General features: G+C 41.2%; 1 protein-coding gene across 5 annotated transcripts in view; it reads right to left on the reverse strand.

Moving 5' to 3' along the window:
- Nucleotides 1-1629: 1629 nt before the first annotated feature.
- PRPSAP1 (phosphoribosyl pyrophosphate synthetase associated protein 1) overlaps nucleotides 1630-18077 on the reverse strand; it is a 50440-nt gene continuing 33992 nt past the window's right edge. For all 5 annotated transcript variants that reach the window (XM_061616297.1, XM_061616294.1, XM_061616296.1 and 2 more), the window contains 4 exons: nucleotides 16808-16953; nucleotides 10977-11047; nucleotides 9082-9228; nucleotides 1630-7347 (listed from right to left, as the gene is read on the reverse strand). In XM_061616297.1, coding sequence (XP_061472281.1) covers nucleotides 7189-7347; nucleotides 9082-9228; nucleotides 10977-11047; nucleotides 16808-16953 — 523 coding nt within the window. In that variant the 3' untranslated portion in view covers nucleotides 1630-7188. The remainder of the gene's footprint in view (nucleotides 7348-9081; nucleotides 9229-10976; nucleotides 11048-16807; nucleotides 16954-18077) is intronic.

The following is an 18077-nucleotide window of genomic DNA, read 5'->3' on the forward strand; positions in this document are numbered from 1 at the left end:
GCAACAAAATATAAGAAATGAAAGAAACAATGAAATACAATTAAACATCATACAGCACCTAACACAATGCACTACAATCGCAACAACTGGCAGAAAAATCATTAAGTGGTCTGCCAAGACCCTCAGGAATTTGCAAGTCGTCCATGGAGAAAAAGTATGGGAACCTCTGCTCTAAGAATCCTCTTTATGTGGGGGTGAGAACAAAACAGCTTGATCCCTAGATGGGAGAGGATGGAAGAAAAAGCAGCAAGTGGTAACTGGAGCGTATCAGGCCAGAGCTCTTGGTTGAGACCCAAATGCAAAAAGAGGAACTGTTTGATGACGGCTGTGTGATTATTTAATCTCTCTGCAGCACCATCTGATGGGCTTCCGTATGGTTTCATATATCCTATTGGCTTGTTGATTGTGAGATGAAAGAATGGTGTTGACTGTATCTATCTACATGTGTAGGTATTTCAGAAGACATTTCCATTCAACTTCCACACAGCTAGGTTCCCTCAGGATGGCTCTGGATGCAAGACGAGTCCCTGGGACAGGAGGCTGGGGATGATCAGTAGGAATCAGGAAGGGGATGTTGTCAGATGGGGAAGCTTGGAGAATCACAGACTCCATGGCCAGTAGGCCAATGATGGTTGCTCATTCCTGTATGGTTTTGTGAGGAACACAGGTAATGAGGAGGAAAACAGAAAGCGTAAAGGACTGATAGGGCATCCATCACTTGCAAACCCTGGGTCTGGAACCTAGAGAAGCAGCAGGATAATTTTCTGTTGGTTGGTATGGTGAACAGATTCACTGGTGAAAACTGCATTTGGCTGAGGAAGTATTTTGTATTCAATTCTCCTTTGATACATTGGGTTGTGATAAAGGCAAGGTTTGGCCCACGTGAGTAGGGTTGAGGCCTCTAGGCAGAGCTTGGAAAAGTTACTTTTATGAACTACAACTCCCATCAGCCCCAGCCAGCATGGCCACTGGATTGGGCTGATGGGAGTTGTAGTTCAAAAAAGTAACTTTTCCAAGCTCTGCCTCTAGGTGCATAGACCTGGATTTCATGCAGCCTTGGCCATGGAGTTGTCCATGTAAATTAAGAGGAAGGTGGAATCTAGAGGAAGCACACACAGAGAAGATATCTAGCCACACGTCCTTCCCTTTGGACAGATCCCAGGACATAGCTGTCCACATAGATGTCTCCTCTGTTAACCTGAGAATGAACAGTTTAAAATGGGCCCATGTAGAGGCAGAAAGAAGTCTCCAATTAAGGATTGAGTATGCATGGTTCATTGTCTATGCAGTCCGACAGCAACCACGTAAGATTTTTCTTCACCATCTGAACTGTGAAAGCAGCAGATTACAAGAAACAGGCTGAGGACTAGAGCACATGCACATAGATAAGAGAGTGGGTGACTTTCAAAAGATGAGAATGGGGCAGCGAGGTGGAGACTATGATGCCTCCCAAAGCTAGGAAAGGTAGTCACCATCATTTTTGATTTTCTGTGTCCAACACTGTAAACCCAAAGATCTTTAAGATTCAGGCCTACACCTACTTCCTGGAGATTAAGATAAATCTGTCTATTTCTTGAATTCTAAGACAACAAAGTTCCCATTCCAAAGACTAAATGTTTATGTGTACATTTATTAGCAGTCAAATAGGTATCCCAGAAGCTCTAGAAAACTAACGGCAATCATCGCAGTTGAGAACAGGTTCTAGCAGGCTTGGCAAATGGTAGAGCTTTTTTAACTTCACCCTGGTTTGAAAGACTAAAAACAACTGAATATATGTACATAGCAGCAGGCTTTTCATAGCTCCGCCTGTACTATCAGCAGCTCCTCCATGAAATGTACAATAGCTTAACAGAGGTTAAACACTACAGCAATATGTTGGATACATCACCTCCCCTTCAGACACATTATAAAACTACTGCTTGAAGAAGGCAACCATTCATATGCACACAGCAGTACACCTAAAAAGTGTAGAACAGAATCCAGAGATGGTACCATGATATAAGCTGTATATGGCTTGCCCATTTCATTTTTGCATGTTGTGAAACAGGCCTTGATCAAAGTGCCTTCTGGTTCAATAAAGAAGAGCCCAGGCTCAATTAGGCAGTGCATTAGATGGGAATTAGATCCAGCCCCCAGTTTCTCTGAAAGTTTTCTGAGGCATGTTTAGGGGTTTTTTTTGCCTGTGGCAGAATTCCCCACTGATTTGGACAGATCTGAATTGCCTGTTAACCAACATGCATTAATTTGCTATATATAGCTGATATATCTTCCTTAAAGTTAGTACATATGTCGTGGGGACATTGCCTGTTTTGAGCCCAATATTTTTGTACTTTGGAAAGCGCAACACAGCACATAGAAAGAGCATCTATAGCTATTGTCCTTACTGTGTTGCAATGTGTTGTACAAATGGGTAGTCTCTGTGATGTTAATCACAACACTGCCACCCGCTTCCTGTCCACTGGTGAATGAACATTTAAAAACATTATTCAGCAGCTGTGTAATGCCCTGTTGTACCATCCTAATTCTAGAATTCACCTAGAAATTACATAGCAAAGAGCAGAAACACTCCCCTCCCCTCCTTTTACGTTTCAATCTCCCTCCCTTTTTGGAGATCGTGTACTGGACCAGACGCATAGTCTGGTTGTCTTCTTCATGTTGTTTTTGAGGGAAACAGAGCGAAAACCATAGTGTATTTATCCTCTACCCACTGCATTGTCAACAGATTCAAATTTGCAAAGGATAAAATGCAGTTGAGGCATCTTTTGTTCTGACCATGCATAAGGTTGTTGGACATTTGCACATTTCTCAGTTCTATGTGGCCCCATGGTTTTGCTTACTCTGCAATACTTGCATCATATTCCATGTACTGTTCTGTGACTATATAGTATGCCAGAGCACCTTTTGTTTGTGAAGCTCAGAAAACTAAAGTAGAAATTATCTTCCATTCTCCCACAGCTTCAGCTTGAGGGGATGGCTGATTAGCTTGAAAAGGGGGTAGCAATTCACTGCATTAATAAATGGATTTGATTCATCATCCTGATAAAAAAGAGGCATGAAGTATACCAAAACATAGCAAAATGAGAATGAGGGAGATGTCTGTGGTGTTCAAATTACAAATCAGTTGCTACAGTTATGTAAAATAGTTTTTTCAGATTCATATCTGAAAAAGAAGCTATTTCCCCTTTAAAAACATGCAATTATTTTCAACAGATAGTTTTGACTGCAAATCTGTCTCGAGCCATGGCATTGCAGTATTGATAAACATTGCACTACTTTTATACTTAGTTCTGAAGGTCATCAAAAGCAGGGAGGGCAATACCAAAAAGGGCAGTCATTTATATAATTTTTTTTAAAGGAGAGAAGCAATATGTTGAATCAGCTCTCCAACAATGTCATAGAATGGTGACTTTCAAAATCAGCTCCTACAAAAAGCTTTCAACTAGAAAAACAATCAGCTCAAATGAAGATTGTTTACAAGAAGTAGAATCTTTCCAAGAAGCTCAAGGTGATGGAATGGGAGGCATTACTGGGTTTCTTTTGAAGGCCAGTAAGATTAAAGGAAGAATGCTGCAACAAAGTAGCAGCAACTGGATTATGTAAAGAAAACCCTCTAGGCTTAGTATGGACTGTGGAGTGGACAAACATCAAATTCAAATGCTATGCACAACACTTTTACATCACTTTAATCCTCATCCACCATCACTCTTGTTGCAGTCCTGTGTCTCAAAACAGATTGTCCTTGCCGAATTGCTTACAACATTAAAGCTCAATATATTGTTCAAACAAAGCAGTATGATAATGCATAAGTAAACATTTTTATGTTCCAACGTGCATATAGATGGCTTTATCATTGTAAAACTGGCAACAAAAATCCATCAGAAACATTCAAACTGCTTGCCAGCAAAGGAGACATCACATTTGGAACCTTCACCCACCCTTTACATAAGGCCATTAATACTTTAAAAGTACATTCTGTTAACATTAGAAGTATCTGAAGACAGCTTTGAACCCAAGTTCATAAAAAGCATAGCAATGGGCTAAGTAGAGTCACTTTGTTGTAACACTCAGGATTAACAGCAAAACCTCTGTGGGCCTATCCCTAGATATTGCTTATGTTGAGTGTGTTCTAGGAGGGCTTAAAAAAAATCTCCACTATGAAACAAGATCTACATACCTATGCAGTCATTATGAGACAGAAAGGTAGTTATGTTGTGTTATGTGCTTTTTTGCATACATAAACAGAGGAGACTTGGCTTGCTGAACAGTTAAAGGCCTTCCCTGGACTTGCAGTCTTCTCGTTTGCCCTTTAATATAGATTGAAATATATTTAATCAACACGCTTAAGTTGGAGGGAAAATATGTAGGAGAAAACTGAAGGACTTCTCCCACCCCTGGGATAAGTGGAGAAGACAGTCCACATGGTACTCTCAAAAGCCTCATCTATGGTTTTGATAACTCAAGCAGTTAAGGCAGAGTATCAACATTACAAGTTGTTCCCAGTTAATCAGTCTGGAAGATACAGTATGCCTGGCTCTGTTCTTACAATCACTAATGTGGATTAGAATTGCCATTCCATACTTAAGGCACTTAAACCTCACCTGCATGTGCCAGCAATTCTACATGCAAAGCTGGTGTAATACTGCTGCTGTTTTAGCACCCCATTGTCATGACTGTTGGTACAGTTGCGGTTTGGTGCAACAACTCTTAGAATGTGGCTGTTGATAAAGATTAATTAACTAATGGGTTCTTTAGTCCATAGCAGAACTTTACTTCCTCCTCTTCCAGTGCAAGTCTTTGAAAACACTCTCAAGATCCCATAACCCAGGAGTAGCCAACAGGATGCCCTCCAGATTTTGCTGGACATCAACTCCCATCAGTCTCAGCTGGTATGGCCAAAAGTCAGAGATGACGGGAGTTCTATTCCAAAACTTCTGAAGGGCACATTGGACACCACTGTATAATCTATATTGTAATGCACTAAAAATATTCCATGATAGTGAAGCCTCGGACAGCAATTGGCTGAGCTGCTACAATATCATGAACTGTGAATTAGTGTTCTAACTGCTGAGGTAATGAACATTTACTTATTTATTTATAGCATGTCCATTACTTTAATGCTCAGGGCAGGCAACAACTTAAGGTGTAAAATTTCCAGATCAGGATTCAGGATTCAGCTTCAGTTTGGCTAGGAATAGGCTCTGTACAAGGGGCTGAGCCAGGAAAAACTGTTATGAGAAAGAATGTAAGTGGTTTTGGCTGTTACTGGAGGATGAGTTGCACATCTTCTAAGCTTCTGATGCAATATCCACCGTGGCAATGAGTATCTGGAATTCACACCTCTCCACTGCTTCAGTCATTAGACTGTAAAGGGAGCATGCATCATCTTTAAAGTAATGGTCAAAGCCACTCTTAGCAGGAAGCTAAGGGAATGAGCCCAGAGGAAGTTTCCCTACAGGAAGAGGTAAGTAGACTGACAAACAAAGAACTAGCACAACTGAAGAGGCCAGGAAGAAGAAAAGTGTGACTTGGGGAAAACCACTCACACAAGTTGTAGAGCTGTTAAAAGAACAGGAGTGGCCAGGTAAGGGGCTTTGGGAAGCTGGAGAAGAACTACAGCAAGAGGTGTCTATTTTCTCAGACCCTCTGTCTCTTTAAGCAAACTCTCAAGGGTAAGGTTTCACCAGGTGTGTGTTTTCTCCTCACACACCATCACCATGATAAGGAAAAAGCTATATTGATACAAATCCTCCTTCAGCTGTACTGTTAAAAACAAACAGGGTCTGGACCTGGAAAATGTAAGGGAGCAACTGGGTCCAAAGTGAAGCAGGACTGAACTGACTGAACCAGTCAAAGCCACTGCAGAGTAAAGTACTTAGACAACCCCTGGGCTGGGTCATGTGGGAGAGGTTCCCTCAGAGGAAGCTGCCAGATTGGCATGGTAGATGGAGTCAGGCTTGCTTCCCATGCCTCCAATCTCTATGGAAGACACTAACAAAGAGTAGTTGCCACCAAACAGGCAAGCAATGACCATGGCTGCACCTAGTTATCTCACATCCCAAATGCTCACAGACAAAGTGCAATGACAACCTTAGGCCTCTAGTAGACACAGATAGGCAACATTCTTGGTTTGTTGTTTTTTAAAAAACCAAATATGATTGGAGTAAATACCATTAACGCTGCTTGGTTTTGTCAACTCTCATGAAGAGAGAGTTTTGTTAGCAGACCTTAGAGAGGTTGGCAATTTGACAAGTATGTATGCTATTCATTCTTGCAAATGACCCATTATTTAAATCAGGACTGGGGAACCTGTGGCCTTCCAGATGTTGCTGAACTACAACTCCCATCATCCTTGACCACTGGCCATGCTCACTGAGGCTGATGGGAATTATAGGATAATATCTGCAGGGCTACAGTTTCCTCACTCCTGACTAAGATGTTGGTATTAGATTCTGGCCAGTGTGTTTCCATCTTTGGCCATGAGTGAACACAGAATACCACCTAAGGCAAATCCCATCAGACTGTATTTAATCTTACATCTAACTTACAAATTGTAGCAGGAGTCATAAAAGTTCTATACCCCTCTTACAAGCCAGCTAGGCAGAATTAGAACCTAGGGCTCTGTAAAGGAGGAGAGGTAGCACATTCTAATTTATACCACAACTTTGGAACCCTTTAGCATCATCCTATGTTATTGCTGATCAAATTACCTAGACTATAATAAAATTTATCGATATGTAGATGACTTCACAAAAGGAAGCTCCGTGAACGGCTGCATCCGTGAATGGCTCCCAAGACAGCACGAGGGCATTGCACATTCCAGGACAGCAAGAAGACTCACACCCCCTTCCAAACAGCTTGAAGACATGCATGGCTAGTGAATTTATGAAGTTAACTCTCTGTAAGCAATTGCCCTCTTTTGATATACAAGATTTGTTGAACAAGAACAAAAGGCCATCGCTAGTATCAAACAATTTCAAAACAGCCTGCAATGCTTATATGCCCCCTGATCTAGCTGCCTCCAGACAGAGGACCAGTGAAACTCAAATACTTGGGTCTCATGATATCAGTCACTTGACACCCAGACCCATTATACCCCCCCCACAGTATCAACTTTATGGCACTGCTGCTTCATGCACATTTCCTTTCTCCATTCTATTTCAGGAAAGATGTGGGAATGACAAAGATAATCTAATCATCCATGGTAATGTTGCGGAAGAGGTAAGCCATGGATTCCCCATTGTGGATTCGGCGGATGGCTTCAGAGAGGATCAAACTGATATCCACAGTCTTTATCTTGGGACACTGAAGTTTCTGCACTTCATGAGGAACCGTATTGGTGACCACCACCTACCAATGTACAGGGAAACAGAAATAAAATAAAATTACAAACGTGGCTGAAATATAATTCACAAGGGACAGCATCTGGCTTTTAAAAAATAAAATCAAACCAAAAGTTCTTTGATGCTCTCCATGGGTCACCAAACACACTCTCCACGGGGTGTATTTAGATTCCCCCATGGAAAGAGAGATCACAGAGTCCATAAGGTATTTGCATTTGATGCCCCTCAATAGTTTAAGGTGCTGTTAATAGAATTATTGCAAGAATTAAATAAGGAAACTAAAGCAACAGGAGGAGGGGGAAGCAGGTAGCAGGCTTGTTGAGAGAAGAGGTAGCTGCGAGCAACACTTGGCCTCTTTGCTCCTGAGAAGCAGCTGTTGCTGCTTGAAAGAGCTGCACCAGAGGAATGAGAGACTGTTGGGAGGAGTGGGAATGAAGCAGCTACTAAGCACCCACTCACTGAAAAAGCAGTAATTCACCTTGACCTAAGGTAGCTGTGGCCTCCAATGCTTGTTTGCCTAATTCCCAGGATTCAAGAACAGTCTAGTAGTATAGCAACCATTTTATTTAAACAGGGCTAAAAATCTTATAAAAAGACACTTAGCCATATGATTTCCCATCGCATTTGGCCCCAGGGAGAACACTGTGCTATGTATAGGGGGACACTGTGGATGGTATCAACTAAGTAATACAGCTAGTGCAAGGGGACATCCCCCCAAATCTGGTGATTCCCCCAACCGTCCAAAGCAGAACAGATTTAGGGGGTGCATGGAGGCAGAAGAGAGGGGGAGAACATTCTGTTGTGCAAGGAGAAAACTTTGTGCTGATGGAACGTTCACCTTCGCGCTATGCTGCATACAACCCTGCATTAATGGCTCTTGACTTTTAAACTCCTAAGGCCAGAAGGCAAAATGTTCCACAAGGATTGCCACTGTATCATTCTGCATTTTCCTACTTGAAAAATGCAGCCACAGTATTGCATCTTCAAGTTTTCACAGTGCTTTGTCCTCCTTTCTTTAGTGCTAAGACAAAGAAGCAATACCAGCACATCATTCCTTTTGGAGGGGAAAATGTTATGGACAGATGAGTGAGACTGAGACAGGCAGCTGTCATAGCACAGCTCTGTATTTTCATAGTCTGGAAACACCAAGCACTCAGCTATAGCAGCAGGAGAATAAATTGTGCTGAATGTGAAGAGAAGGAGGGTAGACATTCTTCAGGACACAAAGCTTTTTTTTTTTTTTAAATAAACCTAAAGGAATCCCTTATTTTGGTTTAAGCCAACCATTGTTTTTCTTGGAGTGACAAGCCAGTAGCATTTGGTCTCAATCACAGCAAAGTTCTTTAATGTAACCTTTCCTACTGCAAACATTTGCTGTAGCAGTGAGGGCTAACCTGTGGCTTTCCAGATGCTGTTTTACTACAATTCCCATAATCCCTGAATGTTGAGCATACTGGCTGGGGCCAATGGGAATCATAGTCCAGCCACATCTTCAGGGTCCCATGTTAGCCACCCCTGTGTTACAAGGAGAACAAAGAGGTGGATTCAAGGAGAAACTAGCTGATCTTGTTGTTTCTTTTATATATTCAATACATGCAAAGGCCTTGTACTCCATGCACAAATCTCCGCCAACTTACTGATGAGTTTAAACTCATCTATTTTAATTTTAAACTCATTTGCTATTTTAAAACTGAAATACACAAATATGTGGGCATCTTGCCTATAATCTACCAAGACCTGCCTCATCAATTGATGATTCTTCAATTAAACGTGGAGCATCAGCAGATAAGAGCCCATGAGTGGCCATGACAAAGATCTTATAAGCACCACGCTCTTTCAGGATTTCTGCAGCTGCAACAAATGTTTCCACATCATCAATGATGTCATCCTGAGAAGCAAAACAAATCTGTTAAAATCTGGAAGTTATTAACAGACATGAACTATTCTCTTGTCTCAAAGGCCTTAACCACTTCTGTAAATTCAGATTCTTTTGAAGATGCTTCAGTGTCTAACCCAAAGTTATCAGATAACTTTTTTGATACATTGCCAGTAAGTATTTTAGTACAGTAGGGCCCCGCTTGTCAGAGCCCTGCTTTTTGGCGTTCCGCTAATACGGCAGCGCCAGCAGGGCAATCAGCTGTAGTGCAGAGAGCTCCAGCCACCGTGCTCCAGCTGACAGGGATCAGCTGCAGCGGGCGCGCTCCCCACGCTCCAGCTGATCAGCTGGAGCGCACGATCAGGGGTAGCACAGGGAACTCGCACGCTCCAGCTGATCCCCGTCAGCTGTAGAGTGAGGAGCTCGTGCGCTCCAGCTGATAGCTGTCAGCTGCAGTAAGGTGGCTGGAGTTCCCGGCGCTCCAGCTGAACGTGCTTTCCAGCTGATCAGCTGTAGGGCGGAGAGCTCGCGTGCTCCAGCTGAGTAGGGCCCCACTTTCTGGTGGTTTTTGCTTTTCAGAGGAGGCCTGGAATAGAACCTGCTGTATGAGTGGGGCCCTACTGTAGCAGGTATTTTATACCAGCACAGTACTGAGATTGCTTCCTGGACAAGGACTAAGTTATTATAATGAACCTGATGTATGCCCAACACAAAAACTTTCCAAAGATTTCTGATGGAGTGTTGTTTAGAAAAATATACATGAAAAAATGTTGCTTTGGCCCAAGGGATATCTAAAAATACAAGTTATCTCTAACCACTACACCACAGCCAGTGTGGTGTAGTGGTTAGAGTGTTGGACTACGACCTGGGAGACCAGGGTTCGAATCCCCACACAGCCATGAAGCTCACTGGGTGACCTTGGGCCAGTCACTGCCTCTCAGCCTCAGAGGAAGGCAATGGTAAACCCCCTCTGAATACTGCTTACCATGAAAACCCTATTCATAGGGTCCCCATAAGTCGGGATCAACTTGAAGGCAGTCCATTTCATTTTTTCATTCTTAGGAGCAGGTTCAGAATGCAGCTTCCCATGCTCTTGGCTGCAATCTCAAGAAGCATCCCATGGAAAGGCAGGTGCATTTTCCCCAGGACACTTTCATGCCGTGGGAAGCTAGCCATACAGATGGCACAAAATGCACTGGCTCTGCACAAGGTCGCATCAACCATGCTGACTGTCTGAGAAACCAGAATAGAGCACCATACCCTGGATCTTCGGGTGGAAGGTTCTGAAATGCTTGTTCATATGGTGTTCTATGACATAGGGGCAACATGCACACTATGTACACTTGGTTAGGCCAAGATGCCCAAGCCTTGCATCTTAAAACAAGCATCCCTCCAAACGGAAAGACTACTGCACCCACACCCTTGTCCAGGGGGTCAACAGAAAACCCAAAGTGGCACTCGGCAAGGTGTTACTGTCTATCTGAGCTGGGGGTTTTCCCCATATTTAATCAAACTGTCAGGAATCAATACCACAGTGTACTGTGGACATTTAAGATTGGAGTACAACATCCTTATTTAATTAAGCAGGAAAAAAGTGAAACAAGAGGACACAGCACAACTATTTAGTGTTCCAGCACAAGCATTCAACTTATGGCTTCTAGCCCAGAACTGAAATCCCAGCTACATCCAGGCATAAATATCTGAGAGGAAATGAAACCAAGGAAAATCCCGTTCATCCTCCTGGTCTTTTAGCTCCTTACCACAATGATGGCAATTCTACCTCCAACATCTCCGACGACTGTTATTGGTGGTTTCTCTTTAGCCATCATCACTAAAAGATTAAAAAAAAAACCCAACAATATTAGAATCATAGCTTCATTGTAATATGCATATTCATCTTTCATGCTTTGTAAATTAGGTACTGCATAGTCCTTGTACTGGACATAAATGTGTCCACTCATTTTGTCTCACATAAATGAAAGACAGTACAAACAGCAGCCATTATTATTCTCAAATGCTTACAACACTTTGTCACATATTAGCAATTCTGAATGAATTGTACTGACCCACAAAAGTTATGTCCCACACCACTGATTTCAGCCATCGTTTAAAAGATCAGGTTTAGATACCCTATAAGTTCTCTGTAAGTGTCAGCATATATATCAGTAAGTACCTCTGCATTTAAAGACTAAAATGTGCTCAGGACTAGCTGGCCTGGCAATCAAAAAATTAAAAGAAGCACCTGTAAGAACAGAATAAAATTCAGTGATAGGAATAAAATACACAGACTAAGACAAGCACTTAGGAGTAACTGCCAAACATTATGGGCTGTATTCAACTCCTTTGTTGCATTAGCGGAAACCAGCACAAGGATTCCCACTAATACAATGGGACAGCCCCTCTCCTCCCCCTGCACCATCCCCAAATCTGGTTTGGAGGGTCAGGGGAACCCCCGAACAGTGCATGGGGGGAGGAGAGGGGAGACTGTTCCAATAGGCAAGCAAAAATGCTTGTGTTGACAGAATGATCTCCTTAGCGCTACACTGAATACAACTCTATGAAGTTCATCAAAATAATTAAGGCATTTAGCAGAGGAGCTGATTTTGTAATGTCCCAACTATGCTCTTATTCACTATTGCATGTTATTGTACCCTGCATTTATGCAGGGAATTGAAACCTGATGGGAATCCCTCAAGATTCTTGGTGGCATAAAACCTCCCATCCTGCCAATTTCCTGAGGTATTAAGAAAATTAATTTTCCATGTTGAAGGCAGGAGAGAAAGCATTATCTGGTGCATACTGTGTGTGTGCGTGCGTGTATGTGTATGAAGTAAGCGTCCAGTGTTTACTCAGTGTTTAGTCTTATCTTTTAAAATCTAATTCTGTTTAATTCTTAAACATTTTAATTGTAGGTAATACTTACCAGTACAAATTTAGTATTAATTTTGTTCAGGTAATAATAGAAGCTTCTAGGTAGTGAGTCTGATCCTAAACTCAAAAAGTTACAAGTGTATTCCTGTTTAAATTGACATCTAACAACAGATATTTTGCTTATATAAAGCAGACCTGGGAAAACACTCAGAAGGACACTGAGCTAAGTAAAAGAGAAATTCAGTGCTATTTTACTGATACATGCTACTTCACAGTAATAACAGATTATCAGTTGAACAGAAACAAGCATTTGCAACTAATCATTTCAGCTCTTAATTGTAATGGAAGTCATGCTTCCAGTATTAGTAGCAGTTCACCCATTTCTTCTGATGTATTAAAATGTGCACTTTGTTTTAAATTAATGGAACAGTAGTCAAATGCGCAGACCTACCCAATTTTTAGAAATATCATCTGTTTTACTGAAACAATTATCCCTGAAGAAAAAAGAAATATGTCTTTGTTCACCTAACATTTAAGGGGGGGGGAATCACATTGCTCTAATAGGAGGTATACAATAAATCCTAGAATCAACATTCTTCACCCCGGCTCATCTCAAAATAGTTAGAAAATATTGTTGCTGGATGTAGAAATCTATTGACTTTAATTTAAAAGTGCAGGAATGTACGCTTCCCATGATGGAATAAACTCAGCAACGCTGCTGTGTTGATATAAAGCAAGCTCTGTGTAGCTTTTCACAAAATTACCGTTAAAAAAAGCAAACAAACCCACATTAGTAAGAGGTCATTCAAATATATAATGTGATGCAACCAACAAAATTGTGCCTCTATTGCCAAGGTGTTGGCATTTTTCTTTGCTCAACCCACAAGTTGGGAAAAGAGTGATATGGTCAGCTTTGATGAGGTTTGGGAGGCCATGATTGTAGAATGGAAAGCATTCAGTTAACTGTAGGGCACAAGAATTCAGATCTCTGCTTGGCCAGGAATCACTGCAGGTGACAAAGGACAGGTCAAAATAGGGATGTTCAAATGACTCCCTCCACACACGCATCTAACATGTGGAAGGGAGAGATGAAGTTGTGTCCAACATCACACAGCCCAGCTTTGCTCCAGATGGGCAAGCAATCAGCAATTTTTTTGAAAGAGAAGCCTACATTGCAAAGCTTCAGATATCATTAGCAAAGTTTGACATTCTGGTTGTTACTGTATAGCACAATTTACAATTTAGTATATTGTGAAATTCTTATATTCAACTGTATGCAAGACTCATAAGATTTGCAGTGAATTCAGACATTTATGGAGGTTTTGATACTAAGCAAGCCACAGAATATGAAAATGCATGAACGGAACATGGGGATAGTCTATCCTGTAAAACACTCCTTACGGGAAAATGTTGCTCCCCAGACTGAATCAGGATAAAAGTTATTTGAGGTCAAAGATCATAGAGATGCAACATTTTCATTGGAAGTAGCCAAATGATGAGTGGACTTTAGTAAACACAGTCAATCACATTATATTACAGATGTCTGAAAGCAAATCAAATTATTTTGCTACCTAACATTTTATTTTTTAAAATAATTGGTCTTTTGCTGCGGGTAAATGGTATAAATAATAAAATGAACTATACTGAGCATGAAAAGGAGAACCAGACCACTGTTTCATAAAGGCCAACATGTTCAGGTGGCTTAATTTTAACACAGGAGAAAAAACTGACTCATCAAATAAGAAGAATGCTGCGCTTCCAATATGCTAATTTTACATTGAAGCAACACAGTTTAGACTAGAAGCATACACAACGTAGTCATGCATTATACCTAACAGAAGTGTGAAAGGAGGCAGCAGAGAATGAGACTGTTTCTGTGCAAACGTTCTTTGAGTGATCATCTATACCAGGAGTGGGTAGATTTCAGGCTTCATGGATTTCCTTTGTTTTTTTACTAGAATGTTGAGATCCTTGAGCCAGAAGCACAATGACACCACATGGGAATTCTGAATAATGACCAGGAGGCCTCCGAACACATCCTCAGCCCAGGAATTTGTTTTTGGGACCAGTCCTTTCCATCCCTTGGCCACTTTTCATTTCAGCAACCTCATTGTTTAAAAAAAAACACCCAAACCTTTTTGTAATTGCTATCAAATCATTGGAAGTCAAACACTTGCCAGTTACTACAAACCACCCCAATATTTGCTGATCTTAGTTACACAAACATTAAAACAAACATCCATAAAATACAAATATCACAGTATTCAGTGAGGACTACAGGACTGTCTTAAGCCACTCTTCCCCAACCACAGGCCCTTCCAATTTAAAATATGGACCAAAAACTGCATTTGCTTTGGAATTTGCCTTAGCAGGGTTATTTCTAGGTATTCACACTAGATAAGAACTGCATTAGAAGGAGCCGGAAGTCTTTTCTTTGCTGCTATCTTTTTTCAAGGGGACAAAAGGGGAGTGCCCAGTCTTTGATATATTAAAATTTTGGATTTCTCCATAGATTTCTATGGGCAGCTCTGACTTCCGTCTTCAGGGACTTTTAAAAATACCTTCTCAGTATAAACTATCTGGACAATGGTCTCGTTTGCATACAGTGCTAAGTCAAACTATGGCTTATCATGAATGAGAAAATGTGGTGGCGCACAGAGAGAAAATCACAGGTGCTTCTCCCCCACCGCACTATTAGAAGCAAAGCACTGGCTTAGCATTACGACTGAACTCAGGCTCATGATTTCTCTCTCCCAAACCACCCACAAGTGGTAAGCCAAGAACAAACCTTGGTTAAAGGTCACGGCTTGTTTGAAGTGAGACAAATCAAGAGTCCACATTCAGATCTAACACTAAGCTAAACTATGGCTAAGCCAGGAGCAGGGAAGAAGCAAAGCAGCCATGTGCACTAGCACACCTGCTCATTCATGATGGGCCATTGTTTGGCTTAGCATTATGTGCAAATCAGGCCTATAAGATGGCTCTCTCTTCCTTCCTCCTTTTCCAACCAACCACTCCATTCCCTCTCTTGTCTCATTTTATGTTCCCCACTCCCCTAAACTGTCAAACAGTACTCCATGCCCTCTGAACATGCTCAGTCCTCAATGGGCTGTTCTTGGGGATTCCTCTCAGGTTTTTCCTAAATATGTTTTCTACTTCTACAAACCTCAGGGGAATCTCTGTCTTGTGCATGGGTGCTGCCATTTTGGTTACATAACCTCAAGCGTTCTCCCCTGAATATATGACAATGGAGGAAAAGTCTAGAAGTTTGTACAGCACTGAATGATACGTGTTTCTCTCTGAAGCCCAGTCCTTTTCATTTGCAAAACACCTGGTTGTGTTTTATACAGCAGACTGCTTACCTACAGATACTCAGCTGTAACAACAGAACAGCTACCTCACAATGCGATAGTTTATCCATTCAATTGAATGCACAATTGGCTACTTTTCAAGGCTTGTCTGCATACCTATCTCCAAATTCCTAGCCCCTACTGAAGCAGTATGTCTGGGTTATACCAGAATGAAAGTGGTACTTACGTGACTGAAAGATCTCCCATACAATTCCCCGCCCCCCAGCATATAGAAAACTGTATGTAAGGAAGAAGCCTGCAGTCGAACTCTTCTCTCTTGATATGCTACTTTTCTATGCACAGAGAACGTTTTTGGCATTGAGGAGCATTGCATAATGCAATCTCCCACCTGAAGTATGAAGTGGCACATTCCAGACACAAATCTACAACTTCAGTGGAACTAGGCCATAGTTTGCTTGACACCTAGGTTCTAATCAACCAAAGATGCCAACTGACTATAGATTACTCCTGGGTGTGTACCTAACCTCTGATTTAAAAGCAATCTGATCTTGCTTGGTTCCTGATTTCCCTTTAGGTGGCCACTATGCACTTTTGAACATTTATTCTGTGTGCAGAGGTTTTGTTTCCTCAGCAGAGAACTCAAATGAGCTCTCATATTAGAACATCTGAATTACTGTAATGAGCTTTATGTGGGGCTGCCCTTGAGGGTGGTCCAGAAGCTGCAGCTGGTGCAAAATGCGGCAGCAAGACTGCTCACTGGGGCAGGGTATCGCCAACATGTCACCCCGCTGCTGAAAGAATTGCAATGGCTACCTATGAACTACCAGACTAAGTTCAAGGTTCTAGTTTTGGTCTACAAAGCCCTATACAGCTTGGAACCAGGATACCTGAAAGACCGCCTTATCCCTTATATACCCAATCGATCACTGCACTCTGCAGGTGAGGGCCTCATGCAAATACCATCTTATCAGGAGGTCCATTCTGCACAACACAGGAAATGGACCTTTAGTGTAGTGGCACCTACCCTTTGGAATTCCCTCCCCTTAAATATTAGACAGGCGCCATCTGTTAGCTTTTCAGCACCTACTAAAGACCTTCCTCTTTCAACAAGGCTTTTAAGTTGAGACCTTATCCCAGTCTGTCTGTGTTGGAATTGCTTTTTAATGTGTTTTTAAACCTTTTTTTTATATAAAAAAGATGTTTTTAAAGCTTTTTTAAAAAAGATGTTTTTAAAATATATTAAAACGAAGCATCTTTAAAGTCTGCTTTTATGATGTTTTAAGTGCTTTTGTTTGCCACTCTGGGCTCCTACTGGGAGGAAGAGGGGGATATAAATCAAATAAATAAAATAAACATCTTGCACAACAAGCCAAACAAAAATAAAAAGGCAGAAAAAAGCAACAACATACACGGCAGCTCCAGACCAGTGTGCAGAGTAGTATTTTTTACTGTTGGAGGAGAGTGTCGTCCATCATCCATGTCTTGCTCTGTGCACTGAGCCTCTCCGTGGATGACCGCTAGCCCTAGCCGCAATCGCTCAGCATAAGACTGGGCCCTGCATAAAAGCAACAACATATTAGTGTGATGAAAGCTTTTTCCATTTGAAAGGTCATTGGAAGTACATGGAAATGAATTAAAGCCTTCAAAAGGATTCAGCCTACAAAAGAAGTTTCTGGACATGTTTGGTTTTTCAACATAGTTAATGTTTAATAATGTTGCTTTTCACCATTGTTTTTCAACTTCCTTTTAGCAAAATTGTGTCCATGCACATTCAATGTTTGCCACCTTAATATAAAAACCAGATGCTATTTATTTTGGAAGTGTGTCAAACACTGGGAAAAAGTGACACTTTCCCCATTATATTTATATTAATTTTCCAACAATATCTGCGAGAGTACCTTAATGTGCCATGCCACCCACATTCCTTCTCTTTGTGATAACTTCAAATTATCTATCAACATTAACCAAGCTGAACTGAAAGACATAAAAAGAAACAGAGGAAAGCACCTCAAAGTGATTAAATATTCAAAGTATTCCAGAAATTGTCTTCCCAAAGGTTGCAAAATATTTTTCTTAGTATTAACTGGTTGTTGTTGTTATGTGCCTTCAAGTTGATTACAACTTATGGCGACCCTATGAATCGGCGACCTCCAATAGCATCTGTTATAACCACCCTGTTGAGATCTTGTAAGTTTAGGTCTGTGGCTTCCTTTATGGAATTATGGTATTAACTGGAGATACATAAAATTAAACAAGGAGGATCAGTGCACACACAATGCTGTTTTTCTATTGGTTGGGATGGATTGATCCCTATCCGTTATTTAACAATATTTATATACCATTTAACAAAAACCTCTAAGCGGTTTACATTTATTCCAGGTTTCCCTCAGATGGTCTATAGGGCCATGCCAGTATAAAGAATGGTCACATAGCAGAGTAACACAACTAAGTTCTCCAATGGAAAAAAAAGGTGGAAAAGAATGGAGACTGAACATGCACCAGAGCCAAACAGGTTGATGATGTAGTTATATTAACTCCCTCTCCATTTGGATTTAAAAAATAGAAAATAATTCCTGCTTCTGTTCAGAGGAAGTAATGGACACATGCTGGTTGCTCACTAGCAATATAATGGATAAAGTCCTCCATGTATACATGCTGTTTAAGATATGCAGTAGGAGA

The sequence above is a fragment of the Rhineura floridana genome, chromosome 3 (assembly GCF_030035675.1).
Source record: "Rhineura floridana isolate rRhiFlo1 chromosome 3, rRhiFlo1.hap2, whole genome shotgun sequence".
NCBI lineage: Eukaryota > Metazoa > Chordata > Lepidosauria > Squamata > Rhineuridae > Rhineura > Rhineura floridana.